The following is a 24102-nucleotide window of genomic DNA, read 5'->3' on the forward strand; positions in this document are numbered from 1 at the left end:
CGCCAGGAACATTGGCGCCCTAAACCCGCCAACAGCGACTAACTAGTACAAAATGGTACAGCTCAGCCCTGGTCGTATATTAATGAAAAAGTTGGAATAGACTGCCAATAAAATATGGGTAATTCCATCTCAAATGTGCACGAAAAAGTTTAAATTTTTAATTACCCTCTCCGATCTTGCTCAAAACATGCAAATTTTGACCTCAGAAATGGATTCTACGTCCAATTTCCTTAAAAATTGAGCCTAAGACCGACCTTTTAAGATTTGTGGTTTCTGAGCTATCGTCGTGGGTCTCGTGGTGCAGGGGTAGCGGCTTCGGCTGCCGATCCCGACGATGCTATGAGACGCGGGTTCGATTCCCGCCTTATCCATTGAGCTTCTATCGGATGGTGAAGTAAAACGTCGGTCCCGGTTTCTCCTGTCTCGTCAGAGGCGCTGGAGCAGAAATCCCACGTTAGAGGAAGGCCATGCCCCGGGGGGCGTAGTGCCAATAGTTTCGTTTCGTTAGCTATCGTCGTTTAAAACAGGGAGGTTCGCTCAAGGTTCGCTCAAAAATCGCCAAAAAGTCGATTTTTTTGGGGAGGTGCAAAAATGGAGGGGGTAGTCCGATTTGGATGAAATTCGGGATCCTTGCATGTTTTGATAGTATCAACAGACCTGCCAAATTTGAGCAGGATCAGAGAGGGTAATTTTCAAATGCTGTTCCGCTTCAGATGGAATGACCCATATGTCAATTTAGCTTTCACCATGTTGGTAAATAGCCTTTTTTAGCCTAAGGTACTTGAAAAAGTACTAGTAAGACAACTTCTACTTATAAGACATTAAATTATAAGCATTGACATGTTTGAAATATCATTTTGTATCCTTAAAAACAAGCATAATACTACATTTCGCAAGGAATTCAATGAATTATATTTATAAACTAAAAAAGACAGAAGTTAAGAAACCAAGAGACCGGCGTTTCGAAAAAAAGCCGCGGCACTACTTTCAATGAACTGGCTCTTTTTTTGTGGTTGTCAAAAGACAGGCTAAGACCACAGTTGGTCCATCTGGCCAAAACCGGCTCTTTGAGCGGCTCGCTCTTTTTTTGCCCACCTCTACTAGAATGAGACAGCAAATCTGGCGCAAACAAACTCTCAGCTGTCATCAGTAGCGTGCCCAGCTCCTCGAGGAAGGTGGGGCAATTATATGGACGTTTTGAAAATTTCGTCGTTTGTGGACGCCCCCTGACTAAAATTAGAACAAATTTCTGAGGATGGTGGGGCAGTTGCCCCATGTTGCCCCACCCTGTGCACGCTAGTGGCTGTCATGTAAGCATACTTTGAGTGTGTCGGTAAATTTTTGAATAGAAAGCCTACGGTAATGAAAGCTAAGCAAAACACTGTAAATGGACCAATGTTGAAGTGTGGACAAAAAGTCTATCCCTCTCACGTCAGTTGATGTTTACATTAGAAACGAGCAGGATAGACTCTTTGTTTACACTTTGAAATTGACCGAATTACATTGTTTTGCCTAGCAGTTGTTGATTTTTTTATGGATACAAACACGTGGGTGCACGTTTATTTGTTTACGTTTTGCACTGCAGCTGTCATACGCTCGTGTTCTCCAGGTCCCTGAAATAATCGCCGAAATCTATAACTTCTTGATGCAAAAATAAACGTTAAACATTTAGTTCTTAGGGATTATACAATTGTTTCATATTTTTAGCAATCATTTAATTTTTTTTGGGAAAAACTTTTAAAGAGGGGAGACAAAACACAACTTGATTTACACATTTTTGTATGTTATTTTAACCATTATGTTGACTTTAATTCTTTCCTTATTGTAAGATGTCATATTACCATGAGTTCGTTAACTGTGAACTACTCTTGATGCCATTCGGGTCATCTTACTTGCAAAAATCTATTCCACGATAAATCAACTCCATTTCCGAAACAAACTCTCTCAACTTCCAGCTGTTTGTTCCGCCGGAATGGCCAAATCTGGCCCTTGAATATAATTTGTCATCGTCAAATAAACGGCCAAACCCGGTACATCCTCTCGCCCGACAGAACAAAACAGCAAATTGGGGAAAGAAGAAAAAAGAAGTAGCAACGCTGCCGAAACTTAATCCAAGGTCCCCTCTCGTCGCGGAAACTTAGCCGCGGAAGGGGAGGACACTTGTGCCCAGAATGTGATAGGGAGGACGACTCCCCTTCTCACCCACACCAATCGAAATAATCTTCTCGGCAAACATTTGCACTCCATCGTCACCCCGGATGTGAACCTTCCCCATGCGAGATACGAAGCGGAATAGAGGGGGTCGTCCACAGATTACGTCGTGGGTGGTAATTATGCTCAATTTTGATTGTTTTGAAGATTAAAAAATAAAAAATTGCAAAATCATCGACTCATTTGATGGCGTAATTTACGGACCCCCCCTGTTTATTCCATTTACTCGAACCCGCGCACCGCAGAGAAAGGGCACCGAATGTGTGTTTCGGAGCAAACAAAAGGACGCTGCCGCTTGACGTTGACAGCTGGCGCATGTGGCAAAGAGGACACACACTTTTCCCGTGGAATGTGACAATCTAAAGCCTTTGGCCTGAATTCTTGAAGAGGCAGGCTCCGGTTTCGGGTCTTGAGGGGGGGCGACCATGTGCGGGAAAGTGTGTTTGTAATGGTTTTTTTTTCTTTTGGGTCTGTAGTAGATATTGATGGTAAAATTTCATCCATTCATTATCGCTTGGATACCTTCGTTGCTAAGTCAACTTTATAACTTATTGTAACTAAATAACCTACATGTTTGACAGGGCAGCAATGAACTGTAACTGTGAAAAGAGTTGTGAAAATTTCATGCAGATTTGTTTTGAGAATAATTTAAAGAAAAACAAATAAAGATTTGGAAATCTATAGAACCCTATTGCTGATAAGTACTAAAATTTGCAGTAAGCCATGCTTTTATCTCTGGAAACTTCTGAACTAAATTACGAGTTTGTGAACTAGAATCTGAAACATATTTTTGTTTGTGACAAAAAGCCGAAATGTTCCTCTCAAATAATAAACATCTTTGAAAACCACAGCTTCTCAAATTTTTATGTTTATTAAACAAACATATTTCAACTGATCCAACCATATTCTTGCGAGGTCTTGTCGCTCGATTGGGGCCATGATTTGACAGCTCGATTGGAACCCTGAGAATAACATTTCTTCTCTCCAAATTCGCTCTCTAGTTTTTGGTGGATTTTCTTATCATTTTTTGACTAATATCTTTGCTCTTCTAATATTTTTAAGTAAACGAAAATTCGAAAATATGTCCCATTATAAACAGTTCTGTATGTGGGATTGGTGTTACAAATACTTTAAAAATACTTTTCTAGGCCGTAGACGTATTCCTTTCTGCTGTATTGAAGAACAAATACGCTTATTTCTCATGATTCCCTGCATCAATCTTAATGAAACTGGTTGCAAAAGACGAGACAATTTTTTTGCTTTAAAATAATTTTTGGGCGCGCAAAAGTTTGTGACCTTTTTCTTTAAAAAATATGTTTTGGAACACGAAAAAATGAGTTTCCTCGTATATATCAATGAAATAAACAGTTAGATTGTTGATAACAGATGTGTTTACGTATATTCAACAATTTTTATTGATTTTTAACAGACTTTCTTGAAAAATAGTCCAAATTACTATCATTTTCTAAATTTACAGTTTTCTCAAAGAAAAATCAAACAAATTTTAGAAAGTTGTACACCAAATTGTTGCAAATAATTTTTCTCATCCGAATCCGGCATAAGTTTCATAAAAATGATGATTATGAAGGAAAAAATACATTTTTTCAAAAAAAATTAGGTTTACGCTATTTGTTCATAGGTGGCGACATGTGTCTTTTAGCTTTGCTGCAAATTCTCTATTGAGGATTTGCAGCAAAGCTAAAAGACACATGTCGCCACCTATGAAAAAATAGCTTAAACCTATGATTTTTTGAAAAAATGTTTTTTCACCTTCAAAATCAACATTTTTTTATAAAATTTATGCTGGATTCGGATAAGAAAAATTATTTCCAACATTTTGGTGTACAACTTTCCAATATTTGTTTAATTTTTCTATGATAAAACTGTATATTTAGAAAAAGATAGTAATTTCGACTATTTGGCAAGAAAGTCTGTCAAAAAATCAATAAAAATGGTTGAATATACGTTAACACATCTGTTATCAACTATATAACTGGTTATTTCATTGATATACACGAGGAAACTATTTTTTTCGTGTTTCAAAACAAGTTTTTTGAAAAAAAAGTTCACAAATTTTTGCGCGCCCAAAAATTGATGTTCATTATTTTAAAGCAAAAATTTTTTCTCGTCTTTTGCAACCAGTTTCATTATGATTCATGTAGGAAATCATGAGAAAGAAGCGATTTTGTTCTTCAATAGAGAATTTGCAGCAAAGCTAAAAGACACGTGTCGCCACCTATGAACAAATAGCGTAAACCTATGATTTTTAGAAAAAATGTGTTTTTTCCTTCCTAATCAACATTTTTATAAAACTTATGCCGGATTCGGATGAGAAAAATTATTTCCAACAATTTGGTGTATAACTTTCCAATATTTGTTTGATTTTTCTATGAGAAAACTGTAAATTTAGAAAAAGATAGTAATCTGGACTATTTGGCAAGAAAGTCTGTCAAAAATCAATAAAAATTGTTGAATATACGTTAACACATCTGTTATCAACTATATAACTGGTTATTTCCTTGATATATACGGGGAAACTAATTTTTTCTTGTTCCAAAACATGTTTTTTAAAGAAAAAGGTCACAAATTTTTGCGCGCCCAAAAATTGATGTTCATTATTTTAAAGCAAAAAATTTTTCTCGTCTTTTGCATCCAGTTTCATTAAGATTGATGCAGGAAATCATGAGAAATAAGCGATTTTGCTCTTCAATCCAGCAGAAAGGAATGCGATTTTTGGCAAGTAACCTCATTTTGGCGCCACCTACATTTGAAACACAGTCGCGCTGCAAATCCTCTATATTTTTTGATTTCTTAAAAATTAGAAATTTGATAATGTCAAACTACACAGTAAAAAATGTGTAAATTTGGGTGTAATTTTGGAAGGTTGAATATTACTTCATTAATTTTGTAAATTTACCTCAATTTAGACTGTGTAATGTATTAGTGACGTTATACTAGAAAAGTGTTAAAATAACACTTTTTTTTTGCTGTGTAAAAAGAGCTATCACTTGTTAAACGGCGCTTAGAAACACAATTCAATCAAAAAATTAGTTTGTGACCGAGGGGTTTGGCATCAACAATTGATGTCAAACCATCGGGGTTTTGCTGTAAACCGCAAAGCAATTTTGATTTCAATTTCAAAATTAATGCGAAGTAAATTTTGTCAGTCCATCATTTGCCCTTTTGTCCCTTTTCCAGAAAACGACCTCGTTTTCAACGCACCCAATTCCAACGAAATCCGTTTTCAGAATTTCAATTTCCATAATCAATGAATCAAACTTTGTGTTCAATTGGTTCCAAAAACCGCGCAGTGAAAGCGCACATATTGCGAATTACGGGAAATTTGCATGCATTTCGAAAATTTTGAATAAAACCTCAATTTGCGACATTTCAGTAGAATTGTGCTTTGAAAATTGCAGCTTGATGTGAAATTTTGCGCAATCGGGCAAATTCCGCTGAAATAATCCCATCCATCCAATGAATACCGAGGGCAAGAGGTCGTGTTAATTTAGATTCAGGTTCGTTTCCAGAGATATCCTACCCAGCGTGACGACTGCAGCTATTGCAAAGCTTGCGAGTTTTAATTATTGGTAGCGATTGAGAGCTTATTGTATTAAGTTGTTTTTTTTTTTAATAAAGCTGTACAAGTTATGGACGCTGCAAATTTTCTACGAAACTAATTGAAAGCAACTGTTTTTATTTTTTTATAATTGTCATTTTCCTCTATTATAATTGTTTTTAAATTTTATTTGTACCCAAATCTGGCAAAATTCCCAAAGCATTGGGGATATTTACTGTGTCATTAGAATCAACAGCAATTTCGTTCCAACAATTTAATTAGTTTCTTAGAGAATTCAGCAGCATTTCACTTTATAAAATTAAACCAAAATATTTGCAGCATCACCTATTAGTGAACATGACATTATCTTGTTTAGACTTTCACACAACAGATAAAACTGCAAAAATTGATCTATCAACCAAAACTTTGAATTATCCTAACTGAATTGCCATGCCAATGAAAAAAGAAAACTTCAATTTTAAATAATTTACCTGCTTTACTTGTTGTATCTACTCTTTTACCATAATAAATCTGTGACTTAGCTGTCATCTTTTTTAAAAGTGTTACTTCATATTTGACTAAATATTCTAAAATTTTGTTGTCATTTATTTCAAACGTATCAGATTTCAACTACGCTTCTCTTTGTTGTACCCACTTGATATGAAGTTCACCAAATTAGAACACCACTCGCACGAACCCAAACTGCCTCTGATCTAATCTAAAAAAAAAAGAGTACACTCTAAATCAAAAAAATTACCTTACGAATTTCAACGGCTGTTCCGAGACCTCCAGAAACTCAACTATAAAAGGTGGGGCAATTGGTATTTGGAGGGGATTTGTAGTAAAAGTTAACTAAATGTAAACGCTCTCATTCGAAACCGGAAGATAACGCACTAAGAAAGAGAACTAGGAAACTGATGCAGGAATTGTTTCGTTTTTACTTGAAGTTAAAATGTATGAAAAAATAAAAGCGGAGAAAATATGCTGCTCGATAATCTCTCTGTTTTTTTGAGAAGCTTGAATCAAGATAAAAGAAAATTTGGTTTGAATTATTCGATGACTCTGTTTACTTTTTTACGCGAAATCAAAACATTTAAAAATATTTTTTTGTATATTGGGCGAATTGATAAAAAAGCGAATTCAAATTCGGTTTACAGATTCAAATTTTCTTTTGCAATGATTCAACTTGAAGTTTTCTGCTTTTCATTCGCACTAATGGCAGTTCGGAAAGGATTTCAAACTCTTCTAAGGTTTAATGTTTTAAGCGGATAACGGAAACAAAAAAAAACATGTAATTAGTCTAAAAAACAGAAGGTTATTAAGTAGTGGTGCCGTAATAAGCCAGTCAAATTATTAGTAAAGTGAAGGGTTTTTGGGGTTTGCAATGGTTTTGAATTTTGATCATAATCATGGTTTATGGCTGCTTCTATTTTTTAAAACAGATAAATTTTTAGAACCATATACGGTATGTCCACGCATCCTTTCTCCACTGTGTATTCAGTGAAATGTGATCCGTTCCCAGAATTCTCTCTGCGGTTAATGCAACGCTGTAGGCCTGGTCGTTTTGATGAGTGTAATATGTCTTGGCGATGCTCGTATTAAAGTAAAAATTTATCATCCTCAATAATATTTGAGAAAAAAAATTAAAATGATTCTAACTGTGCTACATAATCTTGTATTTTTTTTAAATATCAAATTTTGTTATAATTTGTAAATTGATACTTTCAAAATATTTAATTTGGCTGTAAAGCGAATTAATTTTTTTTAAACCACTTTTGAGAACTCAATTACCATTACCATTAACATCAAATTCTCTCAGATTTCGGTCATTCGATTTTTTTTGTATTTTTCAATCCGGCTGAAACTTTTTTGGTTCCTTCGGTATGCCCAAAGAAGCCATTTTGCATCATTAGTTTGTCCATATAATTTTCCATACAGATTTGACAGCTGTCCATACAAAAATGATGTATGAAAATTCAAAGATCTGTATCTTCTGAAGGAATTTTTTGATCGATTTGGTGTCTTCGGCAAAGTTGTAGGTATGGATAATGACTACACTGAAAAAAAATGATACACGGTAAAAAAACGGTGATTTTTAAATTGACTTTTTGTAACTAAAACTTGATTTGCAAATAAACACATTTTTTTAATTTTTTTTTGATCTTTTCGAAAACATTATTTTCAAAAAAAAATCTAGACTAACATTTCAAAAGCGTAATATTAATTTTTAAACCCTTTTGAAATGTTAGTCATGATGTAAAAATTGATGTTTTCTAAAAGATCTAAGGATCTAAGGGGGAAACTAAGGGTCGTATCAAAAAAGTTCAAAAAACCAAAATATAGAAAATATTCTCAGCTTTTCAAAAATATTTTTTAAAGGTGGGCAAACATGTGCACTAATTTAAAAAAAATGAAAATTGCGACTATTTTCAAAAAAAAAATTACCCAAAAATGGCTATAACTTAAAAACGGTGCCTCTTATCAATATTTCACTAAAGTACTTTTTGATTGCAAATTTGATTTTACATCGAAAAATGATGTTGAAAATTTTTTGCGACCAATATTTCGATTTTTTGAAAAAATCAGTATTGATTAAAAAATTCATAACTCGGTCAAAGATTTTTTGCACAACCTGAAAAATTCTGAAAAGTTGGCGTTTTATGTCCCCTAAAACATATCAAAAAATAAAAAAATATATATAAAAGTGTTTTTTTATGCAAATCAAGTTTATGTAACAAAAAGTTAAATAAAAAATCACCAATTATTTTTTTACCGTGTATCATTTTTTTCAGTGTAGTCCTTATCCATACCTACAACTTTGCCGAAGACACCAAATCGATCAAAAAATTCCTGCAAAAGGTACAGATTTTTGAATTTTCATATACAGTCGTGCCTCGGTTTAGCACCGCATATGGGGGATGCAAAACCGAGGCGTGCATAACCGAGGCACAGAGCTTATGGGATTTTGGCTATATGGGAGACATTGGCTATAATTATGAACAATCATGCAAACATCAAAAAATTATAGTGGTTCGGGATGATGTCAGCTATCCATTAAAATTTTTATTTCATGAAAATTTTCACAAAAATACGTAATTTTCCTGTATTTCGAAAATGCATATTTTTTCTCTAAAGAAACCAAAAATTTATTGTTATTGCAATATGGGTATCAAATGATCAGGTTTTTTTTTCATACATTTTGGATGTAACAATAACATTTTTAGAAAACACTCAAAATTTTCACAAAACTACGTATTTTCGTAAAAAAAAATCTCAAAATTTCAATTTTTACAATATGGGTATCAAACGATCGGATTTTTTTCATACATTTCGAATGTAATAACAACATTTTTAGAAAATACTCAAAATTTTCACAAAACTACGTATTTTCGAAAAAATACTCAAAATTTCAATTTTTACAATACGGGTATCAAACGATCGGGATTTTTTCATACATTACGAATGTAATTACAACAATTTTAGAAAATACTCAAAATTTTCACAAAGCTACGTTTTTTTAAGTACTCAAAATTTCCGTTTTTACAATGTGGGCATCGAACGATCGGGATTTTTTCATACATTTCGAATGTAATAACAACATTTTTAGAAAATACTCAAAATTTTTACAAAACTACGTATTTTCGAAAAAAATACTCAAAATTTCTATTTTCACAATATGGGTATCAAATTATCGGGATTTTTTCATATATTTCAAATGTAATAACAAAATTTTTAGAAAATACTCAAAATTCTCACAAAACTGCGTATTTTCGAAAAAATACTCAAAATTTTATTTTTTACAATATGGGTATCAAACGATCGGGATTTTTTCATAAATTTCAAATTTAATAACAAATTTTTTGAAAATACTCAAAATTTTCACAAAACTACGATTTTTTGAAAAAAAAAGTGCTTCGTTTTTACTATGTGCGTATCAAACGATCGGGATTTTTTCATACATTTCGAAAGTTATTAAAAAAATTGAAAATACTCAAAGTTTTCACAAAACTACGTATTTTTGAAAAAAAATACTCAAAATTTGTATTTTTACAAGAGGTATCAAATGTTCGGGATTTTTTTATAAATTTCAAAAGTTATAACACAAATTTGTGGAAATACCCAAATTTTCACAAAATTACGTTTTTTCGAAAACAAATTCCCCAAATTTCAGTTTTTTACAATATGAGTATCACATGGTTGAGATTTTTTAATTAATTGTTACTTTGTATCGTCATGTGTCTGATTTTTCCAAGGGACGACGGGACTTGAACCCGCAACCACCTCATTAGTACTGAGACGCACCACCAATTGCCAATTGTAGTGCTACGTGTGACAGTTTGGTATCTATTCCAGCCTGAAAACAGTATATTTAGATCGCTTTGTGTTCATTTGGTATCGTGATCATCGTCTTTTCCTTCTGACGAAATCCGCTGAGCAGGAATATTGAGACTATGATTCAATTTAATTTAAAAGGTCATATTGTAAAAACGGAAATTTTGAGTATTTTTTCGAAAATACGTAGTTTTGTGAAAATTTTGAGTAGTTTCTAAAAATGTTGTTATTACATTCGAAATGAATGAAAAAATCCCGATCGTTTGATACCCATATTTAAAAAAAATGAAATTTTGAGTATTTTTTTCGAAATTACGTAGTTTTGTGAAAATTTTGAGTATTTTCAAAAAATATTGTTATTACATTCGAAATGTAAGAAAAAAACCCGATCGTTTGAAACCCACATTGTAAAAACGGAAATTTTGAGTTTTTTTTCGAAAATACGTAGTTTTGTGAAAATTTTGAGTATTTTCAAAAAATGTTGTTATTACACTCGAAATGTATAAAAAAATCCCGAACGTTTGATACCCACATTGTAAAAACGGAAATTTTGAGTACTTTTTTTCAAAAAATCGTAGTTTTGTGAAATTTTTTAGTATTTTCTAAAGTTGTTGTTATTACATTCGAAATGTATGAAAAAATCCCGATCGTTTGATACCCATATTGTAAAAATTGAAATTTTGAGTATTTTTCCGAAAATACGTAGTTTTGTGAAAATTTTGAGTATTTTCTAAAAATGTTGTTATTACATTCCCAATTTATGAAAAAATCCCGATCGTTTGATACCCATATTGTAAAAATTGAAATTTGGAGTATTTTTTTCGAAAATACGTAGTTTTGAGAAAATTTTGAGTATTTTCTAAAATTATTATTATTGTTAAATCCAAAATGTATGAAAAAAAACCTGATCATTTGGTACATATATTGCAATAATAATATATTTTTGGTTTCTTTAGAGAAAAAAATATGAATTTTCAAAATACAGGAAAAATACGTATTTTTGTGAAAATTTTCATGAAATAAAAATTTTAATGGATAGCTGACATCATCCCGATTCCAAAACACTATAATTTTTTTATGTTTGCATGATTGTTCATAGAATTATAGCCAATGTCTCCCATATAGCCAAAATCCCATAAGCTCTGTGCTTCAGTTAAGCACTGGGCCGTGCTTAACCGAGGCAGCTGAACGGTGCAAAACCGGGGCAGTGCAAAACCGAGGCGTGCAAAACCGAGGCATGGCTGTATCATTTTTGTATGGACAGCTGCCAAATTTGTATGGATATTTATATGGACAAACTAATTATGCAAAATCGCTTCTTTGGACATACCGAAGGCACCAAAAAAGTTTCAGCCGGATTAAAAAAATACAATAAATTTAAATTAATAAAAAATACCGATTTCGTAGAGAATTGCTCAACTGTCAAAAATCGTGAGACATGTCATTTTTAAAGATTTTTTTTTATTTCAGAGTGATTATTTTTTAGAGTGTAAATATGTTGTACAAAGTTGTAGAACAAACAAAACAAAAAAATATATGTATACAGCAATTCCCCACGAAAACAGCATGCTGTTTTCGTGGGGAATTGCTGTATAAACATAAGGGGATTGTATATATTCTTCACGGGTTATCAGAATTACAGAAAAATTCTTTTTTTGGAAAGGCGATGATTTCAATTGGTTTTGACCAGGTTTTCGAAATTTCAATCCATAAAACGAATTCGCGTGCTTTTAAAAGTTTTTTTTCGAAAATTTTAGTTATTTTTTCAAAAAAGTTTAGCTATTTTGCACACAAGCTCATATCGAAGCATTCGAATCGCTTCAAAAAGTGGTTAAAGAAAATCTTTTAGGAAATTCGACGAGCTTTTTGAAAAAAAAGCACACTGGAATAAAAATACACATTATTTTTACAAGATTTTTTGATTTTATGTTCAAAAGTCAGCTTTGAAGGTAAACGCACGATTTTTTTTGCGAGTTTTGGTAATTTTTATGATTATTTGGTCATTGCGGTCTCTTTTGCAAGTATTTTATTGTACCTAGGAGTCCGAAAGCTTGAATGGGGTGAGCAACCTAACTTATTTTTACTCCAATAATGTCTATGTTTGATACTTGAATTTTAAGTATTGAAAATATTTTCACCAGAAAGCTCGACCTATTTCCAATAAGTTTAGTTCAAATAGAATGACTGTTTTATAATTGTTAACTAATAAACACCGTGTTTTCTCATTAAACATTCAGGCTCTTTCAAAGTGCCGCCAGCTTTATCGCGTGTGACATTATCCTCAAATCCCAGATGCTGTTAGCAGCAGCAATTATTCATGCACACAGCAGTGTGGTAGCAGTATCATCATCACCAGCTGTATAGCCAAGCCACTCTGTATCTGCCAGTGTCATTATTCCGTGGTACACCGCATGGCCAGCACCACCTAACCACCAGCGCCGTAACCTGGGCTGTGCGGTCCAGTGACCTGTCTGCTTGTTTATCTGTGGCCAGGGATGACACACTCACTTTATGCTTAATAATTACTTTCAAACTAAGTTTAATTACAAAGAATTATTGTTGCTGTTAATTCAACGCAGTAGGGCTGGCCAATTCTTAAAAACTTCTCGCGAAACCTAAACTAAAGTTTCTGTTCAAAAACGCGCACAGTGTTGCCAGCCTGAGGGCACAAAAAGCCGGAAAACTTTAGTATTTAGCAAATTGTGTACAGTATTTTCTCTTGATTAGAGCCACCGAGGAGGACCAGGACCCGGCAATCCTGTTCTGACAACCAGGCCATTGCTGCAGCTGGGATTAGCCGGGTATTGTGTCGAGTTTTTCACCTTCTGTGTCCACCGCGCAAGGGGAAGTGGACGAGGGGGATTGCTCTGAGAGTTTGTGAGGTCACAGCATGATTCATGCATTAGGATTTGCGCGTTACGGTGGACCCGGGGCTTATTATCGGCTTTGTGCCGCTCGACCAAACAAAAAGTGAGCTTTCGAACGGCTTTGGGAAAAAGCTCGACAACAATGCGCAAATTTGAACCCTGGGTCAACAGCTGGCGGGTGGACTTGAAAAGCAGTTTGCACGGTTAATTGGAAGTAGCGAGTTTTTGCAGATTAATTTCCTATATATTTTTTTTGCTTTTCTGTTATAATCAAAACAATGTTATAAAAAGTTTAGCTAAATTTCAAATTGTGTTAAAGAATGATGCAAATCGCAAATTTAAATGTATCTAGACTTCACATTTTGGAGGCAAAATTTCACTGCACTGCACTGCGAGCAATCCACTTCCACTTAGTGATAGTTTGGTGAGATCTTTCGGAATGGGGGAAATAATGAATAAATAAATGTAATCAAGTGTGGTTTCCTCGGTTTTAATGGATTTTAGCTTTGCGCAGTCTAGGCGAGGGATGTTATTAGTTGTTGCATAGTTGATAATATTTGATTGAGGCAGTAGAAATTTTAAGTTTATTTATGTAACATAAACCTCGGTGGCTTAATAATTTTTCATTTGACACATTTTTTTGGTATCTCGTTGCAACAATAAACAACCTATAAATCTCTTCCAAACACTCAAAAAACAATTAGTCTGTAACCGATTTTTTCAATCAATATGAGCAATTCTTTGAGACTAAGAGCTGCGAATATTTTTTGCATGTTTAATCTGGCTGAAACATGATGCGAACATTTTTCTATGATCAATGACGTCATTTTGCATTTTGAGAATTTCCATATCATTTTTCATACTGTTTTCGCAGCTGACCATAGGAGGACTATTCAGAAAAAATGTTGCGGGGGAAAAATGAGGATTTTTTCTATCAATTTTTTCCAAAATATTTTTGTCAAAATCTACCTTTTTTAATTTTTATTTATTTTCATGCAGACAAAAAACCTCAGCTATTAAGCTATTAAAACGTATGAATAAAAATGTTGCCATCAAGCTGTGATTAAGAAAAAAAAGTTTTTTCAAATGGAAATTATACTCCAGCATTTTTAGTCCTATTTGCGTGTGAAAAAAATAGGTTAAAAATATTAATAAAAATTCTTAGAATATTTTTCTCTTCACCTCTTTTCATTATTTGCTACAACTTTTCCAAGAACACCAACTCGTTTCGAAATACTCTCTTAACATACAATTTTTTGAACATTTTGATAGCATTTTTTAAAATATAAAAAAAAACACCAGGGATGCCACGTGTTTTTTAAATGTCTAGGTAAAAAAAGCAAAGCAATCCACTTTAACGACCCCCGGGTCTTTTGTGGGCTCTGTTGCAAGTTTCTGCTCATTTCTAGGCATCCGAAGGTTATTTGTGGTGAGTCACCCAAAAACTCTTTTACGCAAATGGACCGACGTTTTACTTCCCCATCCGATAGAAGGCCAGGAGAATAAGGCGGGAATCGAATCCGCGCCCCATAGCATCTTAGGGATCGGCAGCCGAAGCCGCTAACCACCGTGCCACGAGGTCCTCGTCTAGGTAGACTTGGTAAAAAGTTTTTGCATGTCTGAGCACTTGCCAAAAATTCAAATAAATTAAATTATGAATATAGTTACCTTTCAGAAAATGAATTTTCCTGCGTTTGGAGACAAATGAAGTAAGTTGTGGTTAAATTTTTTCGATTAAATAATTTGAAAAAAAAATTCAAAAGGTCTATTCACCTCCAAAAATTTTGGCACTGGTTCAAATTAGAGCGCACAATTTCCCGTTAATTCCCGGGATTTTCCGGAAAAAAATATTTCCCTATTCCCGGGAAATTTGTAAATTTCCCGGGAATTCCCGAAAAATAAGTGGAGCTATACATTTGCTACCTTTTTGGCACCAATATTTTGAAATTATACAAACATAATAATAAGAGAACCTGATTTGATTGTATTCATTTCCATCTACAGTTAATATTGAGCTAATTAGCTTGTCTGTAAATTTCATGGTAATTTCTCTACCAAAACCGGAAATGGATTTTGTTTGTATTTTTTGATTTGGCTCAAACTTTGTGGGCGTTGTCCCTATGACCAAAGAAGCTATTTTGTGTCATTCGCTCACCCATACAAGTCTCCATACAATTTTGGCAGCTGTCCATACAAAAATGATACGTAAATATTCAAACAGCTGTAACTTTTGACTGAATTTCCTGATCAATTGTTGTAGGTATTGTTGAGGACTTTTTAGAAAAAATAGATACACGGAATTTTTTTTTCATATTTTTTAATCAACTTTTTTTTTACTAAAACTCAATTTCCCAAAATGTGTATTTTTTGATTTTTGAGATTTTTTGGTATGTTTTAGGGGACAAAAATCCGCAACTTTTGAGCCATAGAGAAACATGGTCAAAAAATCTGCCGCCAAGTTATGAATTTTTGGAAAAATAGTGATTTTTGGAAAAAATCTACATTTCATGCGAAAACAAATTTGACATTATATTTTAATGCAAAATTGAATTTGCAATCGAAAAGTACTTTACAGATTTTTTGATAAAGGTTTCCGTTTTCAAGATTTGCAGTTTTTCGATTTTGCAGTTTTTCGATTTTTAAAAATAGTGACCATGAGTGACCATTTTTAAAATTATTTTTTTCAAAAGTTCAGAAAATTTGCTATAAAGTTGTCTAAGAGACATTGAAGATTGGACCTCGGGTTGCTGAGATAGAGCCACTTTAAGAAAAAGAAACACGAAAATTGAAGTTTTCTAAATCTCACCAAAACAACCCACCATTTTCTGATGACGAAATCTCAGCAACTATAGGTCCGATTTACAATGTTAATACATGAAACATTCGTAAAATTTTCCGATCAAAAAATAAAAATGGTTGAAATTGGCCGATTTCGTCGAGAGTTGCTTGGAATGTATATCAACTTTTTTATTTTCGATTTTAACGATATTTTTTTTGTTATATCAATTGAAAATAAGATATTCACCTCTTCCGGCCAAGATCAAAATTAAGATTTGTTTAAAATTTTTGTTTACCTTGCCCAAATTGGATGGAAATTAAAATGATGTAATTAAAATTTTCAAAAAGGGTTGTTCGAGAAGAATTTGTTTAAAAGCTTTCGAGAAATTACTGTTTGAAGTAATAAATTTATGATGCACGTGAGCTACCAAAAGCGTAAGAGGGTTAAATAGAAAAAAAATATCGTTTAATTTCAACCACTTTTACACTTATTTTAATCTAATTAATTTATTAGGCCATATAATTAAAATCATACCTAAATGGAACCATGAAAAATCATTTCAAAAACAACTTCGTCTCATATGAAATTTACCCAAAGAATGCAAACATATTTAAAACTCGCTTGAAAAATGTTTAAACTTCGAGTTTTTAGTTCATAAAATAATGTTTCAAGCTAAAAAGCGCTAGAAATTAGATTTTTAAGGCATATTCAATGAATATCTATTTATTTACAAGTTGAAAATACTAGTTCACAATTTTATTGTTGTGAAAAACCACTTCTCAACTAAAAAAAAATAATAATATTTTTTTTATTTGGTACGGTTTGACAGCTTAAAAAAATAGATTTGTTTCAAAGTTGAATGATTTTTTACAAGCAGTCAAGCCATTAATTGATTCTCGCACTCATTTTGACCATTAAAGTTGATGTTCTATACAATTCTATTGCTAAATATTAATCATAAACTGGATCAGAATAATTTTCGTTAAATTTCAAATTTCCCGGGAACAAGTTGCAACTTTGATTCAGACTTTCCACAGCCGGCTGTCTAAGACTGAATCGATTTTTAAATAATCATAAATTTTCATAACTGCTGCATATTACACTAGATTACCACGGGTGCCGAAGCTGGAAACTTGATGAGGACTTTCCATTATTATGTTTTTTTTTAAATAATTTTAAATATGCTGATTAATCCCATTACAAAAAAAGTTTTAATATTAACTAAGTATGTTTTTTCAATCGGTCGTTTTAATTCAACTTCTAACTCTTACATTCCAATAAAACAAATATATAAATAATTAATGTTCACTCCGCATCGCTGTAAGAGTTTAAAATCACAAGTTCAATTAAGCGTTAAATCATTTATAACCTCGAATTTCGCTAAAACACATAATTATTTAAAGAAAAATATATTTTTTGTACTCTTACAGTCGGTAGCATGAGTTTAATAGCTGACTTGTTAAAACTGTGTTTAATCAGCATTGCTTTCACCAGAGAAAATGGTTGGTTTAGTAATACTACAGTCGATTTAATCATGCACGGCTTCGTCGCGTTGTTTCTGCCGTGGTTTAAAATATGAAACATATAAATCATGCATCTTTTACACTATACAGTCAAAAGTATACGTTTAATAATAAAAAAAACTAACTCTACTTGATTCGCCCGCAATACCTTTCGGGGTATATCCTAGGGTTCTACCTCTCCTACTAACATTGAGTCCAAAACCTCCCTACAAACATCTATACCACTAAGGTGACGTAGGGGTCCCTGCGCACTTTAGATAGGTGTTTACTAACATTCCTTCATTTCCCCGAGGATAGCTTGGACCCGGCGTGGACCCCTTATGCCCTGGGCTGTATTACACACTCATCAAAAGATGAAGACATGGTATCTCCCGTGTTGGAGTATTGTTCCGGATGAGGGTCTAACACAACCAGACCAAACAGTGGGATAAGCGTTGTGGAGCCTTCCGGTGGTGGGGCGTCCTCCAAATGCTAATGCTAATGCTAATGCTAATGCTAATTTCAAATTTCCCGGGAATTTCCGGGATTTCCCAGGAAATTTGATGAAAAGTTCCCGTTTCCCGGGAAATTGGACGCTCTAGGTCAAATGTCTATGAAACACAAACAAATTAGTGCATCTGACGTCCCTGGTACCCACAATTTTAAGCCAAATAATAAAAAACTTTTTGTTATTCAGCAAAGTTTGTCTATGTCTAGAGTTTTATTTGAAAAGAAACACTATTTTTTTTAATCACGTTATTTTGTGATAAGAGATGTAGATAGGATAAGGCAAGGCGGGTATTTCCAGCTGTCTAAAGAGTAAGCACGAAACCACGTATTTGGGTTCAGTTTGGCATGCTAAACAACCCACAGAAAAAAAATCTGGTGAAATTTACCCGGGAAATTGTCAAATTTTCACTTTTTCATATAAAATCCGGGTTTCCTGCTAACTAATCATTTTGACAGCTGGAAAACTCGCCTTACCTTACTAATCTACACACCTTGAGGTTGTGCATGATTTGAGCATTGGTTATCTAGGAAAAGTCAAAGCACGTCAAACGGCGTCTGACGATTTGTATTAGTGAGATTAAAATTTCTCTTTTATTTCACCGATATCTCTCGTGAAAGAGAGAGGATTATTTATTCTGTTTAAAATTCACTTAGAGCCATAAACCATGATTTTTCGTACAACTTTTCGATATTTCATCATTGCTTTCTAAGTTACAAAGAGTGGCGCGCTAAGTGAAACAGTTCACTCAAGCAACTATTAAACATAAATTCCGAACAAAACAAAAAAAAAACGTGTAGACTTTGGGGGCAAAATTTGAGGGAAGCATAGCGGAAGTTGGTCTATACAGACTTGCGTTGTCATAAACATGTTCAACTTTTTATTTTAGTTTAAAAGGAAGTTAGGGTGAGGATAGGGTCAGTTTTTGAGTTAAAAACAGAACAAAATAGGAATATTTACGGTTATCGCGGATTAAACTTAAAGCTCAAGGTTAAGGAGTGAAAAGTTTGTAATTACAACAGCCAAAAGTAATCTGCTAAGGAAAAAATGGCACAAAAATACAGCAAGTTCGAAAGAATTTGAAATGTTGCGTTTGAAAAGATTTTGTTAATTCCATTCTATTGTTTTTTTTCTATGTTTGGAAAGAAATCTAAAACGGCGACACGGTCGCACCAAACAATGGGTTAGGTCAGTTGAAATTATCTAGAGGTGAAAATGAAAACTTAACGGTAGGAATTACAAGAGCGAGCAGAAAACTTTGAATAAAGAAAAACAGAAACTAAGATATGTGCGTTGCACGAGGTTATGGCTTGTCTAAAGTTGTTTTTTTGTTGTCAAATTTAAAACCACAGACTACCGAAAACAAAAGAAAGAAAAACAAAGTTTGTTGGCTGGTGTTGGTGAGGAAACAAACTAGCACTTACCATCTTAATGTCACTAATTGTCATAATACTTCGTACGAAAAGATTGATACGAACTATGGCCGGACCGTCTGTTTGTTTTTTTTGTGATTTGGTTATTTTTTGGTTTGACAAATTTTGTTTTTAAGAATTTGGGCATGGCGGTCGAGGTTGGCCATTCGCGTGACAAAAAAGATGCATAAAAGGAGGAACGATTTCAAAACGAGAAAAGAAAACTTTGTATTAAACTGTATATAAATCAGGCTCATCCTTAAAATCTAGTAGTATTATGTGTTCAATGATTTCTGTCAGTTTTACCTAACTATTACGGTTTGTTTGGTTTGTTGGTGTTTTCTAAGTAAACAGCTTGCTACGGTTACTTTGATGCGTTGCAACAGAAAAAAATAATTCGTTATGGTGCTCCTTAAGCTACTTTAGTTACTTTCAATAATTTCTCGTCGAGTTTGATCTTTTGTGCCATATAAAAAGCGTTTTTCGAATTTTCTATCAAGCAGCATGATATTACCTAAATATCAACTTAAAACTGCCGGTTTGCGCATGTGACTGTGTAAAAGTTTTTCACTTATTCCTAGATTTGCGTGTGCGTTTTCATGTGTTGTGAGGTGTTTGTGTTCAACGTTGAGCTTTTCCAACGACAACAGAAAAGCTCCGTTTCCTTCGACTTGTGCCGGGAAGCAGCGGGGGGTGGTGGCACTATTTACAAAAACTTTCGCTCGCGGAATGATTAGTGGAGAGTTAGCAGTTCTATACACTAAGGACAATTGGTTATATTGTTCAGTGATTGATGATGAATGAGACATATTATTTACAGATATTGATAGAAATGAGGAAATTATTATTTTACAAGAATCCATAAAATCAATTGGTTTATAAAATGACACTGACTTAAAAGTATTTTTAATATTTTTTTTTTTCATAAAATAATGAAAATATCACAACAATCTAAGCTTTTTTTTCCAAAAAGCTAAATTTGTCAATCATTTCTAATTTGAGCAAACCACTCTGGCTGCAGCATTTAGCTACTCTCTCTCTGGGGAAAACCTCGAAGGTCGCACGGGAATTTTCCTAATTTTCCAATTTGTATGGATTCGAACTTTTCTTGCCCTTTTCATTTTAACTCCGCGCCGTTGAGTTGAGCTTCGCTGCAGCCGGGTGGAAAGGCGCTCTCTTCTGGGAAGCAATTTATGCTTTTGTTATGCTCGAGAGCACGAACTTTCCCCACCCCAAAAGGGTGCGCGCTGCTGTTCGTATTTTATGTTGAGTGGTTTTGGTCTGTGTGAACTTTTAGAGTTATTTACATTTCACGTTAGGGAGAAAGGACCACGAGTGCTGACTCCGGCGACCAATTCTAAACTTTTGAAATCGTGTTTTTCATCGTTTTGCTGGCGCTAGCAAATTAACTGTCGGCGCGGGAAATTTACACATAAATTTGTTGAAACAAAACTGATAAGGTACTATTTCGAAAAATAGTTTGCACAAGTTGAATAATAATTTGAAATAACAACCTATGATAATCTAATAAATCAAGATAAACGAATGAATGTTAATATTTATAAAAATTAAGAAGAAATAATGAAGATGCAAATATAGTGAAGTAACAATTGTCGAGAGCCAAAAAAAATTACCAACACCGAAATTGGAAGCAAAAGGACGGCCTTACCTGTTCCGTTGATGCCCGACGGTCGGATTCGGGCGTCATATTTACCGGCACCGAGGATCTGATCGAGGATCTTCTTCTCCTTCTCGCGGAAGTTTACCTTGGCGTTGTTAGCTCTGCGCGAGGGGGTTACAAGTTTTGGGTAAAGGTTTTAGCTAAGTGTGGAAAATTGTTGCGATGAAAAAAAGCGAAAAACTTACAGTGACGCGCTGCACAGACAGGCAAAGTAGAATATTGCCCAGAAGTAATGGCCTGGGGCCATTCTGAAGATGTTGCGCTTGATTCTGGAAAGATAGAGAGAAATTTTGGGTTTTAATCGATTTGCCCAACTGAACATTCTAACCACTTTAGATGTTATCGGTTAAACGAAAAAATGCCAAAACTATTCATCACAAAGAGCTTTCAGAAAAGTTCCTGCAAGCACAACTATTTGCTATGCTTTTTTACGGCCTCGGTTTCCCAACTATGGAAACTATGTGACAAAGGCCAAGCCGCAGCCAAAGTCGATTGATGGAGATAACTGATTGTCCCTTCTGATAACAGTGGGGTCATTCGGGTCTCGTGAGGGAAAGGGTTGACAGGTCTAACTTTTATGACGATAAACTTTGCCTGAGGGATTACCGTTGGCAAGCAATTGATGTGGCATAAAGTTGACTTTTGGTCAGTTTTATCTATAGATGTATGTTTTTCCTGAAAAAAACTACATTTATCTATAAAATTAGATTAAGAATAACTATGTAAACTCATTTCAAAATGTTTTTTTATAGATTTAGATTTTTTAACGAATTCGGTAAAGAATTTTCAACCGCTGAACAGTTCGGTAAACCGAAAATTACCAAATTTGGTTAAAACATAACGAAATTCGGTAATGAAGTTCATTATTGTTCATCTTACAGCCAAAATTCGGTAAAATTTTGTTTATTTGTTTACCGATCTTAGCATCTGGAGAAATCTTAGCTATGATTGAACATATTTTCAGCACGCTTGATTATTATCGGACTATCCTCGTTCTCGAAATATCATAATTCAGGGCGAAAATCAACCATCTCCAACCATTTTTCTAGAACTTCCACTTGGTGCTCAAGTGTGTGTCCTAAAAACACAACCAACCCCTTTCGTATGTGATACCATTTTTGCGTTGTAACACAGTTAAAAAAGAAGAATGAGCATGAGCATGAGAGACCACCCATGGTTGCCCCTCCGTTGTTGAACAGAACCGTATTATCCGTTCAGCACTTCTGATCATAGGTTTCGACGATCTAGTGGTGTTTCCCTTATCAACAGCATGTATTAATGCGCTGAAAAGGTAAAACACCATGATTGCCAAATCTAGATCAGTTGCCAATAGGTAGCAGCCATTGGCCACCAACGGCGTCCGCCATGTCAGTTTGTAGATCTCGATTTTGAGGGACGGGAATGTTAGTTAGCGCAGGTTGCTACTAGGGCAGCTGGTTTGCCCTGTGCTTTGGTCAGGATTCATCATAGAAGATGATGATGCGACCCAAAATCATAGTGTTTGTTGATCGGTATTACGTATTATTCTCAAGGCAAGCAATCGGATGCTGCGGATTAGACATTTTCCGTTTATCGGTTGTTAAACTTTAAATGAAATGGTTTAATCTTAGGCAGCCGGCTGTGGAAAGATAGAACCCAGATCATTTGTAATTAAAGAATGAAGAATTTAACAGTCTGACTTTAAAATTGAGATGTTTTTACGAGTTTTAAATGATTGATGTTTAGTGAGGTACTGATTAACGAAGCGAACGACGAGCTGAAATGGTATCCTAAGGTTTTGTTGTTGTTGCACACCGACGACGAACGCCAAAAATCCCGCGACCCGGCAGAAAGGCATAGCAAATCGAACTCCATTTTTGCGTTGTAACACAGATAAAAGAAAAAAAAGATTTTTTTATTTTAAAAAACAATGTTTCAAACTTTTTAGTTTACAAAAAAATCTGTCTGCAATTCCGTGATTCATTTTTGGCATTCTTGAATGACGAAACGGCCCACGATTCGTCGCGAATAATAACAGTACTGAAAAAAACTTTTGCAATTCCGTCTCGAAACTTCCTACTTTTCTTGTCATACTCGCGTGACGAAACAGCCTACTTTTATCTACTAAAAATAACAGAATCGAATAGAAACACATTTCAAAACAAATGCTGAAAAGTTCTACTTTTCAGCACTGAAATGGATGCTGAAAAGTTGAATTTTTCAGCACTAGTTTTGAAAAGTAATACTTTTCAACATTTTTTTGATTTAAACGATTTATTGACAAAATACATAAACATTCGACTTATAATTTCACTCAATAAGTGGTTTTCAGAAAATGTTGTATGGAACTCATTGCAAACCTTGATTTTTTCAGCACATGTCGTATTTATCCAACTCGGTGAACCTCGTTGGATAAATGTACGACACGTGCTGAAAAAATCTTGTGGTTTGGTTGAGCGTTTTAGCAAATCTTCTTTAAAAGGTGTTTTTGGGAATCGTAAAAAAATATTGAGTTAACTCGTTTCAATACTTTATTTTTGCAGCACACGTCGTGTTTACCCATCTTGGTAAATCTCGTTGGATACGACTCATGCTGGAAAAATCCCAAGCCATGTTAAAAATCAATAGTTGTTGAAAGTTTTTTTATTTATGACGCAAACGGCATATGAATGCATTCAGTTTATCGCATATTTGATAATGGCTACACAAATAATTAGCAACATAAATTTGAAAACAATTGGTTGCACCATTGCCGAGATATAGCTTTTTCAAGTGAGCAGTTTCAAAAAACGGGTGCCACGATATCTCAACACTGTTTTGACCAAATCGGCTCAAATTGTTGGTGAAGACTCATTAAACCGGTCCCATGTGCATGACGAAGGCTGATTTTCAAAAAGTTTATTAAAAAATAATATATTTTTTTCATATAAAAAATCATCACTTTTAGATTTTTTAATTTTCAAAAGACGAAACGTCATGAACACGGATTATGTCTTGAGAGTCCTAACCTCAAATTTCATCCAATTTGGTCCATCCAATCTCGAGATATCGTGGCACCCGTAAATCAACTCGTTGTTCCGGGAAAAACACTCACAAAGTTTGACAGTAACTGAAAACTGTTTGCTTTGCGCATGGCAAAACTTTAAATTTAAATCGTCTTCTACTCACTTAAATCATAAAATATCATCATGAAACTTTCAGGAGTGATTGGAAATCGTCTTTTGAAAGGATTTTATTAGTATTTGGAAATATGAAATATTGAGATTTTCTAC

General features: G+C 34.0%; 1 protein-coding gene across 22 annotated transcripts in view; it reads right to left on the reverse strand.

Annotated features, from left to right (window-relative positions):
• Positions 1-24102, reverse strand: part of LOC6043570 (glutamate-gated chloride channel) — a 137198-nt gene that overhangs the window by 58563 nt on the left and 54533 nt on the right. For 17 of the 22 annotated variants that reach the window (XM_038265628.1, XM_038265624.1, XM_038265619.1 and 14 more), the window contains exons 3-4: positions 21037-21120; positions 20840-20952 (exon numbers count right to left, since the gene is read on the reverse strand). In XM_038265628.1, coding sequence (XP_038121556.1) covers positions 20840-20952; positions 21037-21098 — 175 coding nt within the window. In that variant the 5' untranslated portion in view covers positions 21099-21120. Of the gene's footprint in view, positions 1-19182; positions 19251-20839; positions 20953-21036; positions 21121-24102 lie in introns of all 22 variants that reach the window. The other 5 variants (XM_038265622.1, XM_038265613.1, XM_038265627.1 and 2 more) reach the window with 1 other exon arrangement.

This window comes from Culex quinquefasciatus, chromosome 3 (genome assembly GCF_015732765.1).
Source record: "Culex quinquefasciatus strain JHB chromosome 3, VPISU_Cqui_1.0_pri_paternal, whole genome shotgun sequence".
In the NCBI taxonomy this organism is placed as follows: domain Eukaryota; kingdom Metazoa; phylum Arthropoda; class Insecta; order Diptera; family Culicidae; genus Culex; species Culex quinquefasciatus.